This window comes from Hibiscus syriacus, unplaced genomic scaffold (assembly GCF_006381635.1).
Source record: "Hibiscus syriacus cultivar Baekdansim isolate YM2019G1 unplaced genomic scaffold, ASM638163v2 tig00110557_pilon, whole genome shotgun sequence".
Lineage (NCBI taxonomy): Eukaryota > Viridiplantae > Streptophyta > Magnoliopsida > Malvales > Malvaceae > Hibiscus > Hibiscus syriacus.
In genome coordinates, this window is record NW_024062780.1 from 1,738,510 (window position 1) to 1,764,643 (window position 26,134).

The 26,134-nt window shown below is 35.6% G+C and overlaps 5 protein-coding genes across 5 annotated transcripts; 2 read left to right on the forward strand and 3 right to left on the reverse strand.

Moving 5' to 3' along the window:
* Positions 1-6: 6 nt before the first annotated feature.
* On the forward strand, positions 7-3,989 carry LOC120132204 (egalitarian protein homolog). Its single transcript, XM_039149015.1, has 10 exons — positions 7-138; positions 479-648; positions 817-948; positions 1,037-1,087; positions 1,408-1,504; positions 2,521-2,567; positions 2,858-3,074; positions 3,404-3,533; positions 3,670-3,712; positions 3,787-3,989. The coding sequence occupies exons 1-10, from the start codon at positions 81-83 to the stop codon at positions 3,856-3,858; spliced, it is 1,017 nt and encodes a 338-aa protein (XP_039004946.1). The 5' UTR covers positions 7-80; the 3' UTR covers positions 3,859-3,989.
* A 478-nt stretch (positions 3,990-4,467) lies between these two features.
* LOC120132107 (clathrin interactor EPSIN 1-like) lies at positions 4,468-8,066 on the reverse strand. Its single transcript, XM_039148935.1, has 10 exons — positions 8,014-8,066; positions 7,813-7,891; positions 7,618-7,701; positions 7,364-7,509; positions 7,057-7,281; positions 6,582-6,613; positions 6,403-6,531; positions 5,615-5,646; positions 4,851-5,238; positions 4,468-4,757 (listed from the first exon to the last, which is right to left on the reverse strand). Exons 1-10 carry the CDS (start codon positions 8,064-8,066, stop codon positions 4,624-4,626), a joined length of 1,302 nt encoding a protein of 433 aa, XP_039004866.1. The 3' UTR covers positions 4,468-4,623.
* A 6,846-nt stretch (positions 8,067-14,912) lies between these two features.
* Positions 14,913-16,331, reverse strand: LOC120132203 (zinc finger CCCH domain-containing protein 23-like). Its single transcript, XM_039149014.1, has one exon. The coding sequence runs from the start codon at positions 16,295-16,297 to the stop codon at positions 15,248-15,250; it is 1,050 nt and encodes a 349-aa protein (XP_039004945.1). The 5' UTR covers positions 16,298-16,331; the 3' UTR covers positions 14,913-15,247.
* A 2,772-nt stretch (positions 16,332-19,103) lies between these two features.
* On the reverse strand, positions 19,104-19,629 carry LOC120132205 (oleosin G-like). Its single transcript, XM_039149016.1, has one exon. The coding sequence runs from the start codon at positions 19,627-19,629 to the stop codon at positions 19,180-19,182; it is 450 nt and encodes a 149-aa protein (XP_039004947.1). The 3' UTR covers positions 19,104-19,179.
* Positions 19,630-23,098: 3,469 nt separating this feature from the next.
* LOC120131940 (serine/threonine-protein kinase Aurora-2-like) lies at positions 23,099-25,348 on the forward strand. The gene is made up of 10 exons (XM_039148798.1): positions 23,099-23,206; positions 23,582-23,698; positions 23,886-24,032; positions 24,132-24,227; positions 24,340-24,435; positions 24,515-24,611; positions 24,716-24,833; positions 24,923-24,995; positions 25,073-25,201; positions 25,233-25,348. The coding sequence occupies exons 1-9, from the start codon at positions 23,168-23,170 to the stop codon at positions 25,172-25,174; spliced, it is 885 nt and encodes a 294-aa protein (XP_039004729.1). The 5' UTR covers positions 23,099-23,167; the 3' UTR covers positions 25,175-25,201; positions 25,233-25,348.
* Positions 25,349-26,134: the final 786 nt, after the last annotated feature.

Genomic DNA, 26,134 nt, shown 5'->3' on the forward strand with positions numbered 1-26,134 from the left:
TTGTATAAATCGAGTTAAAGCTTGGGATTGAAGTAAAAGGAGAAAATAAAAAAGTTGCTCTGCTTGGATGGTCTGATCGGATGGCTTCCTCTAACCGTCCTCCTCATCTCACTCACGTTCCTCTCCCATCTGACTCAGGTTCTTGCTTTCGCAATCTTTTTTCTTTCTTTTAATTATCTGTTTCCAGATTTGTTATCGTGTTAAGTCTTATGTTCTTGATTTCGCAATCTTTTTCGCTATTTGGCTTACACTTGAGTTTTATACTCGTGTACTACCTGAGATTTGATTTTTATTCTATTTCCCTAATTCGTTTCGTTCGGCGGGTTTAGGTGAAGAAAATAACTGTAAAGTCGGTTCAGAATCTCCAGATCACTGATTTTTAACTGTTTAATTTAATTTAATTTTCTTTTTTCTTGAATTGAGGCATTTAATGAATTTGTTTTGGATTAGTTTTGATGAATCGACGAATGTGTTGCAGGTGGCAATCCGTTTAACGAGGAAGCTCCTCCGGTTCCTATCCATATAGTGACCGATGCTTCTCAGCTTCCAGCGGAGTTTCTGAACCCTTCTCCGGAGAGTCAGTTGGTCGTAGGCTTTGATTGTGAGGGTGTTAACCTCTGTCGCCATGGCACTCTTTGTGTTATGCAGGTTACCTCCAGTTAATGACTTCTGTTTTTTTTAGTCACTAAATCTTCAACTCGACTCAAGAATGATATTATTTGTGAAACTTTTGTTTCGTTAGTTTGAGGTGACATCTTTTATCTTTCTTGTGCTATTTATTTTCTAAGATTTTTAAGAAATACTGTTTTCTTGCAGCTTGCATTTCAGGATGCCATATATTTGGTTGACGCCATTGAGGGTGGAGGGGTGCTAATAAATGCCTGTAAACCTGCCCTTGAGTCTGCTCACATCACAAAAGTTATTCACGATTGCAAACGGGATAGTGAGGTAACTAATTGTTTTTCATTGTAATTTTGAATCATTGGTGCATTTAGTATACTTTATGGCCAATTAGAATTTTGTTCTTACTTTACAGGCATTGTACTTCCAATTTGGCATCAAGTTACACAATGTTATGGACACTCAGGTGAGCGTCCTTTATGAGCTTGAGGACCTATTCATGGCAAACTGTTAAAGCATGTAAAATTACTGGTAATGCTTTTTTGTGTTTCTTTCATTTTAATGTTTGTTGGTACTTCAATTGCGGAGTCCTCGGGCATATTTAAGTCTATATAGTGATCATTTTAAACGAGGTTTTCCTTATGTTTCCCGTTTCACTTCTCTTTTCTTTAATTCTTGATTTGAAGTACTTATGGCATTCCACATTCCACTACTTCCATGCACATTTAAGCATTTGAGAGCAAGCGGTTTGAATCTTGAGGTTTCTTTTTCATTTTTGGCTTACAGATTGCTTACAATCTTCTAGAGGAACAAGAAGGGCGGAAGAGATTGCCTGATGAACACATATCATTTGTTGGCCTCCTTGCAGATCAACGCTATTGTGGTATTTATATGCTCTGGTATCTGTTTGAATTTTAAGTACTTCTGTTCATGGAACTTTGTCTGCCACTTAACTGTACTAAATGAACATATATATTTTTCACTCATGAGGTCTTAGTTACCTTAACGTGCTTTTTTTTTTGGAACAAAAGAATAATTCCCACACACTCTAGATACCTTAGTACACTAACATCATTAGCGTCAGCTTTCAGTAAGTGCTCTAGCTCACAAGGAGGTCTGGGCAGATTGATGAACTCTTCCTTTTGTGCAAAAGCCATGTTAGCTAACCAGTCTGCACATTTATTTCCTTTTCGCAAAGTGTGTCTGACTTCGCTGACCCATCCTTCTGCCAGCAGATTCTGGCAGTCCCATGTGAGAGTATCACTCTGCTGGTCCTCAACATAGCCATCATTTAAGCAGTCGACTATCCATTTGGCATCCGTTTCAATGATAAGATTGTTTACCCCTAGGGACTTAGCTAGCTTTAGGCCCTGTCGAACTCCCCACAATTCTGCTGTATTGCTGTTAGTTTGTCCTATCCGCATCATGAACCCTCCTACCCATCTTCCATTCTCATCTCGAATGAGTCCCCCCCGCAGTAGCCATGTTCGACGTCCTGCAGGCTTCATCTGTACTCAGAATCCAATGGCTTTCAGGTGGTTTTATCCATTAAATCCATTTTGTCTCCGTTGTTATTTTCCTGTGAGTATTGGTGTACGCTAGCTTGATGTCTCTAGCCATCTTTTAGGAATAGGTATTGTTAATTGCCTTGAAGGACCCCCCGTCTTTGGTGGTCTTTCCTTTAATTACACTTAGGCAACATGTACTATTACTGTTGGACCAAGCAGTTAGGTATTGCCACAAGTAATGATGGTTTGACGATTTTGCATGGCATATTATTTATAGTAATCCTGCTATTTGAAACTGGTTGTTTTATAAGAGCAAAGTTTGACTTCCTCATCATGCGACATTCATTGCATTGTTTTGATTTTTGTCTATGCCTTTATACTTTAAATATAGGCATATCTTATCAGGAGAAGGAAGAAGTTCGTATCCTCCTTAGGAAGGTTAGTGTAAACACCTCATCACTAACATAATATTGTTTGAAATAGACTACTGGAGCTTTTGGAGTAAAAATAATACCCTGTTGTCTTTTCTGGGTTCAGCGTGACTTTTTACGTCATTTTTAACCCTTCTTCCGCTTTATTTACAATCTACTCACTGCTCTTTCTAGATTTGATCACATCTTGCAAGCAAGGAAGGATAGCAAGTCTGTTGCTGCGTCTCAGATGGAGATGCTTCATTTGTATCAACATTCTTTCTCCATGCTTAATATTTTTGTCTTGCCTACCTGCAGGATCCCAAGTTTTGGATTTACAGACCATTATCTGAGCTCATGGTTCGTGCTGCTGCAGACGATGTCCGCTTTCTTTTATACATCTACCACAAGATGATGGAGAAACTGAATGAACGATCCTTATGGTACCTTGCAGTTCGTGGAGCATTATATTGCCGATGTTTATGCATCAATGACAATGACTATGCAGATTGGCCACCTATTCCTCCCATCCCAGGTTCTTATATTTATAATCACTGTATTATATACTTATTTGTTTATTTAATCGTTGAGAAAAATATGAATGAACTGATCGAGCTCCGCATAGCTTGGTACATACCACAGATCTCTGTATAAATTCCTGATAAGCGGATTCTACTCTCTAAATTTCAAGTAGGGTATATGGCATATCAAATAAATGTAATGCTTTAATAAGACAGTGGAATTTTTCCTAGTTGTCCTGAACTTGACATTATTTGTTAGTGCTATGGAAAATTGTTTTCACTATGCAAGTAAAAATGTTGCCCTTGTATCAGATAGGACTTAGGGCGATATTTATTTCTGTAGATAGCTTAATAGTGGAGGGGAATGCTCCCGAAGAAGAAATACTTTCTATTCTCGATGTTCCTCAAGGGAAGATGGGACGTGTTATTGGAAGAAAAGGGGTTTCCATTTTGGCAATCAAGAGGTGTTGCGAGTAAGTATACACATACATGACCACACGACTATTTCTTCATCTCCAGCCAAACACTGCATTGCATGCATGTCTATCTCGGGTATAGAGCCATGAATTTAATTTACCCTTCTTTACGTGTGTTTTCATTTTATTGCAGTGCCGAAATTCACTTTGGGGGTTCCAAGGGTCCACCCGACAAGGTTAAGTCTTTGATACCATAAAGAATCTCCTTGCCATAGTTTTGAGTTCTTTCTTTTATATTTTTGGCATGCAGGTATTCGTCATGGGACCTGTGAGGGAGGTGAGGAAAGCTGAAGCCATGCTGAGGGGAAGAATGATGGATTAAATTTGAGCTGCTTTTAGCGCTCTTTTCGTAAAGCCAAAACTGAGAACTGTTATGAAAATGATCTTAGAAGCCCCTACAGCTTGTGTTTTGACCGACCTTCCTATATTTTGTACAGCGATCACTGTTTTTAACCGTATAAGTGTGCTCTGCTTTGATGTGATTGCTGAAAAAAATTATGAAAAGGTGGCCTGCTTTTAAATAACATGGAAAAAAATACTCTTAACGGAAACAATGTTTCATCCATGTTCATGATAAACACCTGACATCCATCATTATATCCCATAGGGGAAAAATAGTTCATCTACAAGGTATAAGACAAATAAATATTCAAGGTTGACGTGTTGATAATTAAAGCGTTTTGTTTATTTTCAGTTGTAAAAGAAAATGCACATGAACGATTGATAGTTTTACACGTATTTGGAGTTTGGGAAATGAAGTAAAAAAAATACTTAAATCAACACGAGTGCAGTACAGTATAACGAACAGAAGAGAAACGGTCTCATAAATCGCAAGTTCAATTGCTGATTGGCTCTAATATTCGGATGATCCCCAGATACAGACTATACTTGTTTCAGGCAACGCTAAATGTCTCCACAAGAACTTGGTGCCAACTTCGGTTTGAATAAGTCTCACGTGCAAACGTTTTAATTTAGGAGAGACTCCATGGGGAGAATAATGATAAAAAGAAAAAAAACTAACACACCAAGATGCACGACATGTTGGATAAAGTTTCAAATAGAGAATGCCAAGGGGAGATGAACAAAACTACTTATAGCTACCGAATTGATACTGTTGACTGCTGCCAAGGTTTGAGAATGAAGGGGGAGGTCCTCTCTCTCTTTCATCTACATCACTCAATCCACCGACTGTTCCTACATCTGCCAGTGAAACCTTATTGGCTGCAAAGGTTTCAAATGACGGTGCAACAGTCGAAAAGATTCAAAATACACAAATTTATAAGCAAGAGAAGAGACTAGAGTGAGACAACTTACGAGCAGATATACTGAGATCAATTATTCCACGGCTCAGTGAATCAGCCCAAATTCCAGACTTAACCTGAAAACCATCCTTTTGAGGAGCTTTGGAGTCCAGTGATGACTTTTTGCTAATGTTATTTAGGTTTCCATCATTAGTGGGGCTTTGTTTCAGTGCTTTCGAAGCTGAATCAATATGAGTCGTTAACGAACCAAAAATTTCAGATCCATCAAAAATTTTCAGAGGAACAGCAGCAAATGGATCAACAATGTCAGCATTTACTGGCTCAATGTTTGCTGCCATGGCTAGTTGCACAACAGGATCAGCGTTGGAAAAGAAGTAGACAGTTGGAGATGCTGCTGCAGGTGTACTCGCAGGCAGGGAAGCAAATAAATCAACCTGTCCATGCACAAATGAGAAAAATAAGTGGATTTCAGCAGCTCCTGATTAAAAGATATGACCAAACTCCTTCATTGGCTAGTCAAACACCTCTGTATGATATACGACAAATTAATTAACACACACACACATACACACTGCAAGTTCAATTAAAAGTCTTTCTAAGATTACAGGTTCTGAAGCGAACCGATGTTTTTATCAGTAAGGATTTTATTTTATTTTTGCATTAAAGAAAGGAGTGGAGGACACGTGGAAGGTACGCATGAAGTTAATTGAGGGCAGTTCTATCTGTTTAAAAGATGACACGATATACCATTACTTCCAGTGGAGCAGCCACAAAAGGATTAACAGTGCTAGTACTCATGGGTTCATACTCTGCTACCTTTGTATCTGGTTGCACAACTGGATCACTGGGAGAGGCTGCAGGAGTAATGAAACAGATGTGTTGCTGCACAATGAGAATAGTGAAACAGATGTCAGCTCCTCGTGATGAAAATATATGCCCCTGACTCAATTAACTAGTCCAATAACTCGGATATCCACTGAAAATCCAATCAATATTAGTATATGTGTTAATATTCTGAAGCTCTACTTGGTATGAAGAATGGAAATGGGTGATAATGGAAGATTTGTTGATCTAATGGATAAGCTGCAAAGAAGGAAAGTTGTGAAGCATCTTAACCATTTGATTAAAAAAAATCCGCCCTCCTTTCCATCCTTAAAACCAAGCAAAGCCTAAATGCTCAAATAAAAGCATTCTAATATCAAAGGTTCTTAAGCAAACTGCAATGGTGGTCTTCGTCAAATATCAATGGAGATATTTTTGGGTCAAAGAGAGCAAGGGATAGAGGAGGAAGAGCACACAAGAAGAGATCATTGCACTTCAACATTTATCTAACCCTATTGTGGCATACAATATTTCAAGGCAACGAGAACAATATATTATACTGAATTTTATGCTACGTGATAAACTATAAAGTATAAACTAGTTATTTACGTAAATAGACAACTGCTTTCTTGAAGCTCAATTCAATTGGCATAGATACAATAATCCATTGTTGCATTTCCAAAAATTGAGATTGAAAAAAAGGAAAAAGAAAAAAGGTCTGGCCTGTACCTGAGGACTTGATTCGTGAACTAACTTGGTTGTTGCTGAAACAAAAGTTGCATCAGCAAATAGATCAACATCCATTGAATCAGTATTCATAGCAGACTTTTCTAGGATTGATGCTGGTCCGTCAAAGAGGTCATCAATCAAGCTACGTCCAAAGAGATCCACTTGATTAGAACTTCCAACCGCTGGTTGTGTCAAAAGAATAATCAACAATGCATTTATAAACACATCCTACATAGACCCATTGCTGAAGAGTAAGGAACGTACCTTCAACAAAATGAACTAGCAGACAGGATTTTAAAATATGTAAAATTAAGTTTGAATGACAAAAAGAAAACCTATGAAGAAGCATTATCAAGTTAAGGAAGGAATATTTTTGCTTACTAGAATTGGATGTTCCCCAGGGATCAAAATCATCATAATTATTTGAAGGGGTGCTTGTCCTTTGACTATGTTTATCCAACTTTGAAGAGATTATTTTTCATCGAGTCCTTGCTGCATACAAACATTACAAAATAAGATTTTTCAAAGTAGTGCTATGAGCTTCCATAATCAAAGTACTATAAAATTTGAAAAATGGAACCATCACCTAAAATAAAGGGATTAACAGCGGAGTCGTGATTCCTATAACCAATTATATGGCAGTGCAGCATGTATGTTATGGAGTTCATTACAAAATGAAATGAAGTCTAGATTCGTTAGAGGAATACCTGTGTTTCTCACTTGAAGTCCCTCGATGCGACTTCACATAGGCATCTGTATTAGACTTTTCTTCTCCATATCGGTTGCTTTCTTTATAACTGCCAGTATAGCTGTCACTTTCTCTTCTGCTACTTAGGCCTCCATAACTATCCCCATCACCATGGAGGCCACCACTATCGTATGAGGATCCACCGGACTTATAAGTTATGCCACGAGATAACAGCCCAATGTACCTAGAAGTAGGAACAGGTACAGTTTAGTCAATGAAAATGACACAAGAAAGCATAGAATTTCACTTCCTGAAAGTAAACTTACTTGTCACGGTTTTCAGCAGCTTTGTTCCTAGCTTCTTGTATCTTTTCTTTATTACTCAAAAGGCCCACTATAGTTTCCGCTTTCTTTCGGACATTGATTCCCATATCTTTCCCACTTGCCTCAACATATTCGAAACTTGTGAGGGACTGCATACGTAAAACAAATAGAGGAAGTAGAATATCAGATAAATTCAAGTTTCCTCTTTATAAAGTGTAAAACAAACTCACAGAAAAACAAAGCGGTTCAGGCCTTACAGAGATCTGGAAGGTATGCTCTATTATGTCATCAACCGCACGTTCAGATCCATGAGAAATCAAATACTCAATAACAGTCAATGCCTGGTAGAGAAATAGTTTCAAATGTTCAAGGCATGGCAAGCATAAGCCAACAAGGTTTGAAAGTACTTGTCAATACTACTTGTATCACATGGTTAGCCAGAATATGCATACCTTGTAAATATAGCGCCAGTCCTTTCCAGTCTCGCCCAATCTTGTCCAAAGCACATTCATAACCATCTGGAATTCAGAGCTACAATATATGGTAGCAGATCCAATTAGCATAAAGTGTTAGATGTCTTTCAAACATCAATCCTACAAAAGAAACGCAGAACAGAATGTTAAAAGACAGTGTTTGCAAAAGTTGATGATTACAATTTCTTTGTGGCCTGTGCTATTTCAGCCAATACAGTGCCATGAGGTCTCATGCAGGGCCGGTCCGATGAGTTTTAATGCCCTGGGCGAGATAATAATTTTATGCCCCTATACTTGTATCGTATAATAGACAAAACATAAATAATTTTTTAAAACAAAAATGTAATAGAAATTATAGTCAAACAATATCAATACTAATACAAATCAAAACCTACAAGGCTACAAATATCACCTAAAATGATGCCTTCGTGTATTTTTTGAAGCAAAAATCTCTATTATTTTACGATAACTCAGACTTTGTAAAAATTGACTTTCGATGCTTAGAATTGCTAATCCACTCAATCTATCCTGAGTCGTCGTCGCCTACCCTAAGCCTTCCATCGACCGATCAGGTGTTTTGGGCTAATTTTCTTGGGTCAAATATGTATATATACACACTATAAGCACTAGAAAACTGATGCACCCTCAAACATGTTGCCCTAGGCTAAGGCCCATCTGACACATATATTGGGTCGGGCTTGTCCCCATGGTTCATTATCCGTAGCTTCCAGTACTTGCATACATTTTCCATATAAAATATGTAACCATATCAATCTCGATATAGAACCTTACACACACTTCAAATGGAAGCAACGATTATATCATTAGACATCATTAAAATATTATTTTATTTTATTATTTAATTAAAATCTTGAAATATTAAGTTCAAGAATCGCTTATATACTTTATCCTTGAACTTAATAAAATCACAGCTTTTTTTAATAAATAAATAAATGGATGTCATTTCTTAAAAAAGGATGTTTTAAGTTTATAACTGCAATGGTAGAATTAGTTATATCGAATTGAATTTTTACTCGACTTAATCTGATTCAATTATTTTTATATCTATTTATTATCCGATTTTATTTAGGTTTAGGATAACTTCACCAACATAATTTTTAGATTAAAAAATTCACTTATTAATCTGACCCGACCTATTTATATATATCTAAATATATAAAAGATAATTATACTATTATCTCAGGTAAAATTGAATCGATTTTTTAATCTTTAAATCAAATTAAATCTGATCTTATTTTCAAAAAAGTTAGTTTAACCAAGCTGAACTTATATTTTTAAGAAAAATTGATCCTATAACATTAGAATAAATCTAGACCCGTTAAATTTGAATCTCATGTTCATCATTATTTAATATACATTATTAAAATCTATGACAATCAACTGATAAGCATGATTAAAATCAGCATGAAAATCTGACTGATAATGGACCCAACCTCATCGTATGGATGAATGTCGCTTGTGATATTGAATTCAATTAAAATGGTATCTATAATACCATAGAAATTATACAAACATACATAGAATTGATAATGTATGATGTGACTGAGGCTGGGAACCAGGACACGGACGGGTTTATAGTCCTAAAATTGGCTCAATAAGGCTTAAAATGATTAAGCACTTAATGATTCAAATGTTGAATGATTCAGAGATTCTATATGAATTAGCTCTGAATTGGCTCTGTACGAATTAGCTCTGAATGTGGCATGTTGTTTGATAATGGCTCTGAATCATTTAGAATGTACTTCTGTGCTGAATCATTCAGCAATATTTTGCTGAATCAGTCAGCACTAAATCATTCAGAGGTGCGAAACAAACGCGCTGAATGATGAACCATTCAGCATTCAGCGCTGAATGATTCCATTAAGAGGCAAACAAACAGCCCCTAAGTCTTGAGGATGAAAAAATTAGTCTACTAAGTTATTTTCAAAATTATTTTAGGATCTACAACAAGTATTACAGTACAGGATTAACTCGTTACTCTGATATGAAGGGTTTATCAAAATAATATTTTTTTTAAACTCATCACGTCGAAGTAATGAGTTATAATAAAATATATTTTTTATTAGATTTCCTCATGTTGGATTGCAAATTCTAATAAGAAAATATATTTTATTAGAATTAATTACCTAAACATAATGAATTTTAAGTCATTGTAGTAAATGTCGTATTTTCTAAAATAAAAAATATATAATGTCGTTTCGGGTTAAATAATTAGCTCACATATGGTTAGGGATGGCAATGGGTCGGGTCGGGTTTTTGGGCCACCCGACCCGACCCGAGAAGAAAGGGTTCTCCACCCGTGACCCGACCCGACCCGACAGAATTAATGTTTCACCCGACCCGACCCGACGAAATATATGACTTAGAAACCCGACCCGACCCGAAATAATAAAAAAAAATTAATTCAATGAAAACAGTGACTTAATTGAAAAAAATTATATATGGAGGGATTTTATTGTAATTATCCCTAAATATATAAGATAAAATTATATATATTTTTCGGGTCGGGTCGGGTCGGATTTTTTTACCCTAAACCCGACCCGACCCGAACAGTGCATTTAAAAAAAACCCGACCCGACCTGAACCCGATATTTTTTTAAAAAAATCTGACCCGATCGGGTCGGGTCGGGTCGGAACCCGTCGGATTCGGGTTGAGTTGCCATCCCTACATATGGTATTAGGCTGCTTGGTTCCCCCATGAGGCTTGCTTGAACCGTTGGTTGAAACTCTTATTTTGCTACAATAACTAAGATCCATTGTCCAAACAAGAGGGGATCGAGCTTTTGGATAAAAGTTCGGGGATATTATAACGGGGCACTGGGAACCAGTTACCTAATAAATTATTAATAGGGTAAATTAAGTTATAAACTTTTCATTTTTAAAAAAATATATCTAACGTTTCATTTTAGTATCACACCATTAAAAACTTAATAGACGGGTTGACGACGCATAGCTCCGGGAGACGGACAACCAATTTAAACATGGACTATAAGAGAATGACGAATTGATCAACATGCTCCAATTTCAGACCCATTGTCAAATTAGGGAAATTAAAACATTTTTCAATGAAACGGATGCTAACATCACGTTTAGGGGTCAAAGAGATGTTGGCTGAAAAGTTTGGGCTTTATCGATCGACAAATGCGACGACAACGACTGTAGACGCGTTGGCCAGTGATTTCATCCGTTAAAATTTTAACGGCGGAGTAATAAAATGAAACAAAAATTAAATGTTAAGTATGATTTTGAAAGAATTGAAAGTTTAAGTACTAACATAGATCAATACTGACAGTTTAGTTTACTCTAAAAGCTATAAAAAATTAAAACTTTTAAGTGCACGACAGCCTTGCTTAGGGGTGTAAACGAACTGGGTCAAGCTCGAGTATTGCTGAGCTCGACTCGACTCGAAAACTCTGAAATGAAGCTCAAATCAACTCGAAAATTCGCGAGTTTAAAATTTTCAAACTCGACTTGAACTTAAAATCCTAAACTGAAACTCGTGACTAGCTCGAAAAGGCTCGAAATGAAAAAGAAAATCTTAAACTTAACTTGATTGAAGCCTCAAACTCAAACTTAAATCTGAACATTAAATACATGCGTATTTTTTTTAAATCAACACATAAATGTTAATATTATTAATATTTTTAAAAAATAAAATATTAATATATTATATTTTTAAGTTGCTAACAAACTTTTCGAATTGAGTATTAAATAATTCGTTTCAGCTCATTAAAAACTCGAGTTAAATCTACTCGATCTGAGTATTTATTAATAATTGACCAAATCAATATTGAATAATTCATTATCTGACTCATCTCATTTACAACTCTACTTAGTGTCTATCTCTATTCATCCCTTGTACCCAGGTACTAATCTACATAGTAGAATTGCAACTTCAATTTGTAGTTGCAGGAAGATTTCGCTGGCCATGAACGTGATGGTTTTGATTATCGTACGGACATAAGAACAGTAACACGCTAGTTTCGGAGAACACGCCAGCACAGAGTCTACTCCTAAATATCCATAGCGTCCACTAATTCAGATCAGATAATTTTAGCTTTACGAGATATTTCATAATTAAAATTTTGGATAAAATACATAAATATTACTTGATTATAGAATATTATTTTACTAAAAATTTTAATTATTAAACGTTATAAAATATTCTTTTGAGTATAGAAATTATTTTACTGAGTGTCTTGATTATTAAAAATTACAAAATTATTATTTGATTATTTATTATATTATAAACACATCATTTTTATTAAAAAATTGACGGTAGTCTAAGTTATACGTTAACCTATTAATTAAAACATGATCTCATAATATCCAACGACTATCATATCTCAGTCAATATGTTAACATACAATTTATATGACCGTTAAAATTTTAATGAAATTTATTAGTTTAAAATATAATAAATAATTTAATGATCATTTTATAACTTTTAATAATAGAATAATTAAATAAAGCAACTTCTTAGAGGAATCATTTTATAATTTGTAATAATCAATAAATTTAATAAAATAATATTTTATAATAATAGAATATTTATCTACTTTATCCTAAAATTTTATATAAAATTACAAATTATATAGTTAATACGAACTACGAAAAAAGACAAGAAACCTTAGCGTTTAGTTCACGGAGTGTAATATTACCAGTGAGAATAAAAAATTACCAGAGAATAGGATTACTGGGAATGTTGTATTTTGTGTTTGGTTAGTTTAACAGGAATGTAAGATTACCGTGTTTGGTTAAAGGAATAAAAGATTATTGGAATGTATATTTGACCAAATTGTCCTTATTATATATTTGTTTTTAACAAATTTGAAAATATTTATATATTTTCTTTAAAAATTTTAAATTCATAAAATTTATATAATTTTTTTTACAAAATTAAAAATATAAAAAAGTTTAATGAAAGGGTAAAATTTTATTTTAACCCCTGAACTTCATATAAAATTTTAATTATAGATTTTTTTTTGTAAATTTAAAATAGTTTAAAGATAAAATTGTAATTTATCATTCGTAAAATTTTTATTATTCAATGACAGAATAAGAATATTTTTGAAAAGAAAAAAATTTAAGGGTATTTTAGTCCAAAACACTGGTAATCCAACAATACCTAAGGAAATGGAGGTAATGACATTCCCGATAATATACCCAAAAAATTTACTACTGATAATATAAGATTATTGAGAATGACATTCCCGACCAACCAAATGAAAGAATATAGATTAATTCCCATGGTAATCTTATATTTCCCAACCAAACACACGAAATGATAAATAAACAGTCGTGGAAATAAAAAAATGGGACCCTACCAAGACAGATAGTGCTCGCTCTCTCTTCGACCGAAGAACTTCCACGTCACATCATAATAAATTTAATCACTAATACAAGTGGCTCTTAACTTAAGTGGATAAATTAAAATATTATCAGAAGATAAGGACTTGTTTTATTTTTTCAGTTCAAAATAGTGCACGTGGCAATCTAATTACTAGTTCAAATACACGACAAAAAATTTTAGGCGCAATAACAATTTTTAATTAAAAATATAATTTTAGTTTATTTTTTAAAAAGTTTTGTAGTAAATTATATCAATTAACTAAAAATAATAAATATTAAAGGATTGAAGATTGTTTAGACAATAATATATTAAAAGATTGAAATTTTGAAATGATCATCCAACTCAGTTGGTAGAGCACAATGTTCTTAATCTTGAGGTCATAGGATCGAGTCTCATGATGGGCATTTCATAATTTGGAGGTCTCTTACGGAAGTTGCTATCAACTTAATGTTAGGGACAGCCTACTATCTTACCTCCCCTACCCCATTAGATACGGAACAAGGACATCCATTAAAAGATTGAAATTTTAAAGAGATTGAACGATGAGAATGGTTCAGTAGCGTATTAAAAATGGAAGACCTGATTGATATAACTTAAATGAAGAACACCAGGCCTATGAACGTGATCGATGAAACCATCTCGAACCATCGGAAAACACACAAGTGCGTGAATTAAGAATATGGTAAACAAAAAAACAAATGTATAGCTAATTAAAATTTCTTGCTAGTCGTCTTTTTTTTTCTTTTAACAGAATTTTCTTTCAATATTTTTGTATTTTTTTCTCTTTAATTTTTATTTAGTCGACGGTGATATTAATATTGGTTACCGACTGTCGGTGACTATCAATTTTTTTTTATTTTTTTATTATGTCTTTTATTTTTTTTCTTGAATCTTTATAATTTTGAATAAGAATGTGTAATTATGACACGTTTTCTTCTACTTTTGTGGCACGTGTTTTCTCTACTATTCTGACACGATCTTATGATTTTTGTTATATTATTCCACATTTTTGTGGTCGTTTTTTGTACTCGCATAAAAATCATTTCGACATTTATTTTATAATTGGTTTCTCTGTGATCACTTATAGTCAGATCATCTCTTTCGATAAAAGTTTATTTGTCGATGTAACCAAAATTGTGTAGTAAAACAACCTGTCAGATTATTTGGTTAAATATCATTTCTTTATCACTTTGTAAAACGTCTCATTCGCAAGAGACAATTTTTTTATGAAGATTATAAGGTTTTGATATCAGTCTTTGTTCTCAATAAAATATTTTTTTCATGTATTTAAATTTAATATTTTTTATATGAATATTTTAAAATTTATTATCTTTAAAATTTAGGTTCTTTTTAGAATAATTGAAATGCAGTTGTTATCGTTAAATAAAATAAAATTTCCTAAAACTCTGAAAGCATCAACGAATCGATAACCTTCAAGTTGTTGTGTTGCGGTCGATTGCTCATGACAGAAAAGACATACGATAGCTTACACTCGAAGATAAGTGTTATCCCAAAAGCCCCACTTTGAAATGAAATGAAAAGACTACTATTAACCTTCTTTAATATATATTCTAATTATTGTGAACCAGAATGGCACTCTAATAACACTCAACCTTCCCCTATTTCAGTTCGAGGGTCGTTGGATCTGAAGGGCAGAAAACTCGCTATGCTCCCAAATTTAATTGTGGGAAATACAGGAGAATAAAAATAAGGGATATATTACATTGATTGGCATAGGAAAAATTACAGAGATTATATCCGGAAGAGGGGAAAAAAAAAGAAAATGGCGTTTCATAATTGTCACAAAATACAAGACAAACGGGCAGCCGTAATAAGTCCTGTCCTCCGTGTATATACAAAACATGTAATACTTTTGTCCCGTCGTCTATTTACATTGCCAAATGCCAAATATCCAAATCAGGGGTGTCGTAAATATTCACAAAATAAGTCGGAAGATTCAAAGGCAACCGGTTTTGGTTTAGATTTCCAAAAATAAATCAAAATAGATGCCCAGTTTCACTTAACCAACTCGGATACCCATCAAACATCAGGACCCGATCCAGTGGGTTCAAGACGGTCTAGAGAATTTTCCTTGCTCAGTTTTGCATACATCCTTGCCCTTAAGTTTCTCCCGGACTCCACTCTCTCCGTTGCAGACTCCTCTTCGCCGGCGTTGCATTCCCAGATACCGAACATACCAAGGCTAGAGCGAGTTGGCGTTGAAGGAGAGCTGGGAAAACCAGGTCGGCATGTGGAGCCACGAGGAGAACCAAATCCCGATCCCATTTGCAGTCCCCGGGAACAAGCACCACTCATTTTGGCCTTACCGAGTTGCAGACTTCGCATAGAAGCAGAAAGTTCACTCACCAAGTTAAATGAGCCACTGGGTGACATAATAGGTGATTCAGAAGGTGGTGATAAAGGAGGCGAAGCCAGAATGGAAGTTGGTGAAGAACCAAACTCCAGACGTAGACCAATGGGAGAACCAAAATGATCCAAATCACCTGAACCGGATCCATTCTCTGTCGTACTCTGCTGTGGAAACACCCGAAGCTGCTCCCGCGTGTGAGCGAAAAAGCAAACCCGTCTTTTACAGCCGGTACCATCCTTGCAAGGCTGAGTACGATAACGAGCAGGGTGGAGCCAACACTCGAAAACGCCGTGAGCAAACTCACAGGAATCGCCCCTTTTACAGTTTCCACTGCGAAAGTCGAGGCAAGCAGTTCCAGAGTAATGGAACTTCCTGGGGTCCCTTCTTCGGGCCTTCTCACCCGGGTGGGCGTACGGGCACTCGGTCCAGTCATGTGACCTTCCACGAGCGCACCTCCTCACCTTAAACTCGTACATCCGGAAGTGGTCGCCTGAAAATGAATCGACGGAAAAGTCCAAATCCTCACTCAGCGAGTCTGACTCGTAAGCATTTGACGGTAGGCAACGGTGGAGAGACACGAGATAATCGGCGGGACAGGGACTATTGGGTCCATTGCTGCAGTTGAAATTACCGGATGGAAAGCTAGCCGTCGGATAGCCCAATACGACCCCCGACGGGATTCTGGCAGTAGGATTTAGTCGGATTGTTTCTCCGATCATTTTTTGTCATCGTTCTCTATTCCTGAGAAGAGCACCGGCTCACTTGATTATAAAGTGGTTCCTCAACCCGTAGTTGTTCTAGTTAATCATGGTTGAATTAAAATAATTATCACCTGACTCCAAGATATGAAAATATTATTCCTTTCGAGGGAATATTTTAAAGGGTAAACTCAATAAATGATCGTATAACTATAGGTCATATCGCCAAACAATTATTATTTTTAAAATTATAATAAATATATCATTCAATTATTTAAATGAGTTTAAAATTATCACATGTGATAGTTAAAAAATTAGTGTAATTATAGCGTAAGCCATTACAAAGTTACGTATTTGTGGTGCTGATACTTTCTTGGTTTTTTTATTTTGGTTACTATTTGTATATGATTTGTTTCATTGAATTTTTATTTAATCTAATTTGATATTGATTTTGTTTTTAATTTGTCTAATGTATTAATTTGAGCATTAACTTTAAAATCTTTTATTATAGTCATGTATTAAATTTATAGATTAAATCCCTTAGATTTTAGAATTAATCGATTTGATCACCAATATTAACTTTAATTCTTAATTTTTAATTAGGTCCTATTTTTAATTTAATTTAATGTAACTTTAATTCTTAACTTTAGTTTAATTATCTACTTTGGCCGTGTTTTCCGCAATTTTGTCTCGCAAAATGACCCCAAACATTTTTTAGACAATTATTTTTAAAATTATCAGAAAATAATATCTATTGATCAAATATACAATGGAAGAACTGATATGTATGTTCTATTGTTGTTTACCACTTCACCGAATACTATTTAGTTTATAAAATAATTTGTTTCGTTCCTGTTTTGGGTTCATTGGAAAGATTAGGTGCTAATTGAAAGCGCAGAGCAAATTATTGGCAAAATTGATCTAATAGGTAACTCGGGTGAAAAAAATTAACTCACTAAGTTATTTCCAAAATTAGTTTGAGATTTACGATAAATGTTATACTACGGGGCAAACTCGTCACGTCCACATGACGAGGTTGCCTAAATAATATTTTTTATTCAAATTCATCACATCGAATTGACGAGTTTCAATAAAATATAATTTTTTATTAGATCTGTGTCGCGTCGGAGTGATATGTTACAATAAAAAATATATATTCTATTAGAGTTCGTCATATCAACTTGACGAGTTCCATGTCGTTATAGTAAATTCCGTAGTTCTCAAAATAAAATATCTGATGTATTGGGACAAAAATTAGCCTGCCTATGATATTGGCCAAAACTATCGCAAATTATTGGTTTTTGGGCTATGAATTATGGGCGGTAAAGTAGCAAATTAAAACCCTAGGATTTTTTTTTTGGAACACGTTGTTATTCCACGATATAATTATGTTCGCAAATTATTTCATGTTGCTTGTAAGAAAGTCTGGCATATTTTTAGCAGAGAGAGGTGAATAAATTGAAATTATATTTGGGCACTGGGTAGGATGACCTGTAAGGAATCCTGGACAAAAGCACAGGGAACTAAAGTTGGTAGCTTATGTTTGTAATATGTGGTGGAAATAAATTCAAATTCTTACATAAATGTCTGCGTGCAAGTGCACATATGATGGATGAATCATTTGATTCCTACCTAATTATCTGAAATTTAACCTTGTTATTGTTTTCCCACTGGCTTCAGCTTGACGACCACATACATACAAAATCAATATGGCTATCTAAGAGAAGCGCTTTTAACCCTAGATTGCCAAAGCGGTTTCGCAAAAGAGAAGAGTTACGGAGAGCTTATAGGTATACTAACAGCTTACAAATGCTTGAAGAGAAGACACATATCTAATATGGGATTTAAATTAGGGTTGTAATCATATTTTTGATTATGTTGCGTTGATTGTGAACGGGAACGTAACGGATGTTATTACGGTGATGGTGAGTATTATGATTACGGACAATGGCGGTCATGTATTGGTGGACGTCTTTCTGGTATTGTGCATAGTGCCTCTTGGCTTACTTTACTCTTTTCCTGTTGGCATAAATGCTTGATTCAGTCGAGGACCAAGGCGTTCTGTATGTCTTGCACGTTTCTATGCTTTATGGAACATAACGTCCTCTGTTTTGTACACTAGGACGGTTACCTTCTCTATTAAAAAGCAACTAAAAATGTTATTATAAATTATTACAAACTATAATCGCTATCGCCAGTCGAGCGCATTTAGTACAGCGGTATCATAGTTCCCTCCCACGGTACTTGTCGGAGTTCGATTCCCCGAATACGCATGAATTACGTTCATGTCATGCCCAACCCAGTTCTGTGATTTCTTCAAATAAACTCACAAGTAGTGTGCTGAAGCTGAACCTTGAATATATTACGTTCAAGCTTTAGCTGAATAGCGGGGCTTAGTCGTTTATTAGTATCATGGAACAAGATGGGTTTAAACTTTAAGGCTTTCAGGTTGAATATCTAACTTTTGTCGATGGTTTGGCAGATACCGATGGCAAAATATTAAGTTGCTTATTTGACATTATGCCTGTAAAGTTGATCTCTTGGCACGTGAGGATGTGTTGATGACGCTTTCAGATTTACCCAGGACCTTCCTTTTGTTGAGCCTTTGCGAGGTCCACATGTATCACTTGCTGCCTGGTCGATCGTTATTCAAGTTTATTTCTTACGATCTAATAAAACAATGCCGTTTTTGAATCATAATAACTCCTTTGGCACAAAGAATAACCCTTAAATTTATTAACAGAGAAACGAGATTCTGAGCTACAATGGAACTCTTCAATCGTAACACAGCAACAAAGCCCAGGAAAACAAAATGGTTAAAATGCATGCATGCAAATTTGATCAAGCAAAAACAATGAACCAGGCCTTAAAGTAAACAGTTGACAGTAAACACTTTAATTAGTTCAAGATCCTTGGCCTCGAGCAACCTCCCGAGCCTTAAGCTGCACATAGTGTCCACTCTCCTTGGCATTCCCCGTCACACCGCTCGCCATACTTGCCATCATATTCCTTACATAATCAAGCTTATCCGCTCCCAGTGGGTGCTTCCCTTGCACGTACTTGTATATCCACAATAACGCCGTTACTGCTGCCGCGCCACACCCACCAGAGAACAAGAACCCAGCGATCACCAGGAAGATGGCTATCCCAGACGGGACCAGGATCGGACTGAACGGGACCATAACCGGAGTCGCCAAAACCAGGGCAACCACAGTCCCGGTCAAGGTTAACCCCGACAAGAAAAGCAACGTTGCACTGAACGTGGTCGCCGTTAAAAACTTGGCCGCCTGCCGAGATGATGGAGCTGACTCGTACAGCTTCTGAGTCATGGATTTCTTTTGATCATTCGACATTATGGAAAACCCCAATCGTACACTGAGAGATATCAACAAAAGAAGGACAAAACGGAGTGTGAGAAGATGAAAGAGGGATGTGGAGGTGAAGAAGAGCTGTGAGGGTGGCGTTATAAGGAGGAAGGTGAAGTGTAGTATTTTTTTTTCTTAATACAATGAAAGAAATATAAGCTAAATCAACCACAGCCTGTTGATCAAAGCAAAAACTTCAGTAGTCGATTCGATAAGAATATCATTGCATTCATCTGGTGGAACTTGCAGCAGCACCAAACCAAATTGGTGACTCCACGCCAATTTTGCGAGTTGATCCGCAATTGAATTACACTCATGACGCACATGATCGACACCAATTTTCCAATTTCACTGACAGAGATTAAATAGATGTGGCACTAAGGAGGAAACACCTCTTGCTCTAGAGGCGTTCTTCAGTAAATCAACGGCCTCCTTACAGTCTGTCTCAACTTTAATCCTCCAAGCTCTCAAGCCCCATGCTATCTGTAAACCTTCGAATAAACCCCATAACTCCCCATCTAAGTCTGTGCAATACCCAATCAACTTCATGAACCCCGAAACTCAATTACCCAAATGGTCTCGAATTAACCCGCCGCACGTAGCCATTCCTGAATCCGACCTACGAGACCCATCCATATTAAGTTTAAACCACCCATCCGGAGGACATTCCCAATGTCTAGACCTGTCCATGGGTAAACCCCTTACGGCTGTAACCTTCTTTCTTTTCTCCCTTGAACGCTAAGCCCCGGTAGTCAAACACCAACTTTCATGGAGGTCACTTTCAGAAAAAGAACAACCTAAATCAAAGATCAAAGCATTCCTTCTCTTCCAAAGGCACCAAACAATATTCCCAAATAAAAGTTCCCAATCCACTTCAACCAATAGAAAACGAGGATTACCTCCTAAATTCTCCGCAACGCAGTCAACCATGTTAAGCTACAGAAACTCCCCCATTGGCTCCGGTTTAATGACAGAATTCCACGATCCACAAGCAACCACACACTGCCTAATGATATGAGAAGCAGACTCCACCGCCGCCCCACAGATTGCACAACTCGGGTCCGATGCCATACACCTGCGCACTCTTTCTTCATTCGATAGAAGCCAATTTTTAAAAATGGTCCAAAGCAGTGATTTAACTCTAGGTAAATCTGTGTACTTTGCAATAAGACTCCATATTGACCGTTCATCGTGAACACCAACTGGTAAATTCTTTAAATAAGGGCTATTCGTTGTAAACCGTCTTTTGCTATCCCATTTCCAACCGGGAATATCCACCCCCATTCGGCAACGGCGGTTTGATAGCCGCAACATTAATAAGTAAAGAAGGAGGAAGCGTTGCTCTCAACCAATCCCACTTTCTTTCTTTCCTTTTTTTTTATAATTCAATTTTATTATCCAAAGAGCAGAAACTGATACAAAAACAATCAGAATTCTGATTACATTATATCATCTTACTTATAAAAAGAATCAACGATCAACTATACCCCAATAATTATAGAGAATAATATTAACACTATCGATTTTATTTATATTTCTACCCTTTAGTTGTAAACTAACAATATCCTTGATGGCATAGAACATTTCTTCAATATTTCTTGATCGACCTTGGAATAACATTTTGTTTCTTTCTTCCCAAAATATGTAAATAAGTGCATTCAAAGCTATCTTCATGATCGTAGTGAGCAGGAATTTACCTTTCCAAGTTGAACTAGTCCAAGCAAATAGACTAATAGAGCTTCCCATGATAAAGCTTTATACTGCAAACTAGTAAGGGAGAATACTGCATTCCATAGATAATCAGCCATAGGACACTTAAGGAACATATGGTCTCTTGTTTCCAGTGCTGCATTATAAAAAACACATTGACATTCATTTATAAGCCCCATGCGTTGTAATCTTTCCTTTGTAAGAAGTTTGTCAAGCAAAACCATCCAAACTATCAAACAGTGTTTAGGAATATGTAATGGGAACCAAAGATACCTTAGGTCTTTTCACTCGAATAGTATCCCATATATCACTCACTTTATTTGCACCAGAAGACAGAACATGATAAGCCTCGGGCCTCATTTTTAGGATACGCCTTAAACTCCAGCTAGCAGTGGATTTAATTTCAACATCCCACTTTCACTCCCCATGCAAATCAATTAAATCAGAGACTTTAATATTCTTTTTCAGGTGTAAAGTGACCGACAGATACTTTGCAAGGGGACCTGCATCACCCAACCATGCATCAGTCCAGAACTTAATCGTTTGCCCATTTCAAACAATGCCATTGCACACATCTTCCCACACTGTAGTCTAGAACTTAACCGTTTCCCAAGTGTAGTATTTAATACACCTTTATCATAGGCGCGTAGTGTAATGTTGTGGTTTGGTCTGTAGTATTGTGGCGCAGCTCTGCATGGATTTTAGTTGATGAGGATGTGCGTTTCGATGCACTGACTGTTGAAATAGTTCTTCGCATTAGTTCAGCCATATAGATTCACACTATGGTTCATATTAAATTTTGATCTCTTTCTACTTTAATTTAGTATTTTTAGTTAGTATTTTTAAATTTTTAAAAATTTCTCCATCAACTTTTTTTTTAATTTCACCCTAACCTACGTGGTAGTTGTTTAATGTATTAAACAAAATTTTATTATTAAATCTTATATTATGTTTAAGTTATAGATTTAATTATTATTCTTCATTTAAATCACATTAAATATATGGGTAAAGTACACAAATAATCTCGGATTACAGGATATTGTTTTATTAAGTTCCTTGACTATTAAAAATTATAAAATGATCATTTAATAGAGGTTAAGTCCCTTGAATATAAAAAGTTACAAAATGGTCACTTGACTATTCATTATGTTCCAAAGTCATACTTTTCCGTTAAAAATTAACGGTTGTTTGAGCTAGACGTTAATATGATGACTAGGATGTAATAGTTGTTTAAGATTATGTGATCAATTTTTATATCGTAGTCAACATATTAACATTCAATTCAGAATATCGTCCATTTTCTAATGAAAAAGAAGAGTTTGAAACATAATGAATAGTCAGATGATTATTTTGTAACTTTTAATAGTCGATGGACTTAACACAACAACACTATATAGTCGGAGGACTATTTTATAATTTTTAATAATCAATAGATTTAATAAAATAATATCTTATAATCGAAATTTTTTTACCCTAAATCCTTATGTTTTAAGTTATCCTTCTACCATTTGGGCTATTATTTGGCTAATTAAGATACGCTCCTCGAATCCTCGGATGTCAAGAAGGTTTTTTTTTAAATATACATTCCACGTGGCACAGTTGAGTAATTCGACCGTTGGGGATGGGGTCTTGTCCGATCCCACTTCAAATCAAAACCCGTGGTTCATATTCGTAACAGGTCTTTTATTTTTGTCATTTTTCTCTTTTGTTTTCTCCATCAAATAATAAATTTCCCATCGGTCTTTTTCTCACCGCCCTTTCCCTTTCCTTCCCTTCAAAATTTTGTTTTGCTCTCTTTCTCTCTCTTTCTATAGAAATGGCGATCGATGAGACAAACTCTCAACAGCAAGAGAAGGTTAAGATTTTCTTTCCCATCTTTGTTTTTATTGTTTCTTTTTCTTGAGAAATTGTTTCTTTTTTCTATTTTCGTCCTTAAAGAACCAAACAAAGGTCGATTTGTTTAGTCTTTTTCTTTTCTAGAAGAAAGTTTTGAGAAGGGTTTCGCCGTATTTTTTTTCAATTCCCAAATAGGGTTGATTTCTAGGGTTCTAATGGAAGATTTGGGAATTTTATTAAGTCTCATGTCTGGATTCCGTTCCCTTTGGTATCTAGGATTAGCGGGTTTTGAAAATTTGTGAACGGAACATTATTGATTTTTTTATCTTGTTTTGAGACAATGTTGGGAATTTGATATTTTTATTTTTATTTGTTCATATTAAAATCTTGACAGGTTTCTTCAGAGGCTCCCGTTGGCGAAAAGAAAAGATGGACGCTTAGCGATTTTGACATTGGAAAGCCCCTTGGACGAGGAAAGTTTGGTCACGTTTATTTAGCTAGAGAAAAGAGGGTTTGTTTCTTTCACTTTTCCTCATGGATCCTTTTATCTGCTAAGAAATGCGAGGAAAATTGAAGGTTCTTGTTTGTTATTGTTATCTGGTCATAATTAGGAAATTCCAAAGTTATAACATGGACATTTATAATATTATTATTTGTAAATCTTGTATTAGGCTGACCCATATGTACTTCTGGTACAGAGCAATCATATTGTGGCACTCAAGGTCCTATTTAAAAGCCAACTGCAACAGTCTCAAGTTGAACATCAGCTACGTCGCGAAGTGGAAATACAAAGCCACTTGCGTCATCCGAATATATTGAGGCTTTATGGTTATTTCTATGATCAGGTATAGTGGCCTATATAATTATATTGACGATTCCTTGTGTATAAATAAGTTTATTAAAATGCATTAACATTTGTTTTTCCTGAATACCAATTTTTACAGAAACGGGTTTACCTGATACTGGAGTATGCAGCCAAGGGTGAACTTTACAAGGAACTGCAAAAATGTAAATACTTGAGTGAAAGACGCACGGCTACTGTGAGTTTTCTTTGGTTTTTCGGTTTTACCGGATAATTTGTAATGCTTAACGATTTGTTAAAAAGAAGACTCATTTGATATTTGGTTTGTATGCTTATGTTGTTTGTTCTAGTATGTTGCATCTTTAGCTCGGGCACTCATTTATTGTCATGGAAAGCATGTAATACACCGAGACATCAAACCTGAGAACTTGCTGATTGGTGCAAAGGTGATTCCTACTCTCTGTGTTGTACTTATGTTTTTTTAAGTCTTTAGTGCTCATCTTGTCAATTGGGATTCCTTGCCAGGGTGAACTTAAGATTGCTGATTTTGGATGGTCAGTACACACATTTAACCGTAGGCAGACCATGTGTGGCACGCTTGATTATCTCCCTCCTGAAATGGGTATGCATGTAGTAAACCATTAGAAACCCATTTTGTGTAAAAAATGTAAACAATTAGAGCAAGGCAAAAACTAATTTTCACCATATCTTTTATGTTCTCAACAGTTGAAAGTGTAGAGCACGATGCCAGCGTAGATATCTGGAGCCTTGGTGTATTGTGCTATGAATTCCTTTACGGGGTTCCTCCTTTTGAGGCCAAGGAACACTCCGACACTTACCGAAGGTATATTCCAGCACAAAACAAAGAGAAAATAATGACTTCTCTTGGTTATATGCATATGAATGGTGTGCCTTACTTTACCTTGTCCACAGGATTGTGCAAGTGGATCTGAAATTCCCTCCTAAACCAATAGTTTCATCTACAGCTAAGGACCTCATTAGTCGGGTATCGTTTGTTGCCGTTGTACCTTGCAGTAAACAACATTTTTAATACATACCCTAAGCTTTTAGCTCTACTTACAGATGCTTGTCAAGGATTCTTCACAACGCCTACCACTACATAAGCTTCTCGAGCACCCTTGGATTGTTGAGAATGCTGATCCATCCGGCATCTATAGAGCTTAGTGCACATACATTCCTCTAAATTCTTCTTTTGCGAGGATTACTGTGCAATGATGGTTTCAAATATGCTTCTGGTTTTTGCGACCATGCATCTGCATCCAAGCTTTGTACGAATAACAATACAATTCATTTGTATGCTAAAATTACTATGAGATATTCAACACCTTTTCTATTTTCCCTTTTTACTATACAATTTTCTCCATCCAACACCTCTTTCTTAGCTTCAGCAATATCTCTTCCTTTTTTCTCTTTTATTCAGCTTTTGTCTTTTAACAAGCACGGACCGAAAGACTTCAGTGGTAAAGAAATTATTGTTATTTCTTGAAGTCTCAGGTTCGAGCACCATAAATTCTAGAAGTACGAGCGTTTAATGTCAAATAATTAAGTGTTATCTTTGAATAAATATGATTTTGTACTTATCTCATATTAATAAAAAAAATGTAAACAAAAAGTAAGTGAAACACTAACCTATATATTTAAAGATATCGTCTTGGGCTATCTTCTTTCCAATTTCTTCGCAAGTTATGAAAAGTTTGATTTTTTTTAATAATATTATAACAATATTTGTATTTTGTAAAAAATTTAAATAAATTCATATATAAATTTTCCATGACACGTTGGCATTGGGAGAATCTAGAGTATGATTTGGCGCCTTCTCATTGGATTCATGCGTTGTCACCTTTTATCACCCACACGCCACGTCTATGAACCCATTTGAGAAGACGACACTGAATCTTTTCCTCAAGCAAAATGGCAAGTACTTCTCGTTTCAACCAGGACAAATATCCATAACTTTATTTCAATGACGGACCAATAGAAACACGGAAAGATGACAGATGGCGTGTCCCCACGAATAGACAACGCCTACATGATTTGTCCGTGATGGAAGTTAGCGATGTCAATGTCACTGTATCCCCGACTCTCACGTTTCTTAATCTTTCATGATTAAGAAGTGCTCAAATG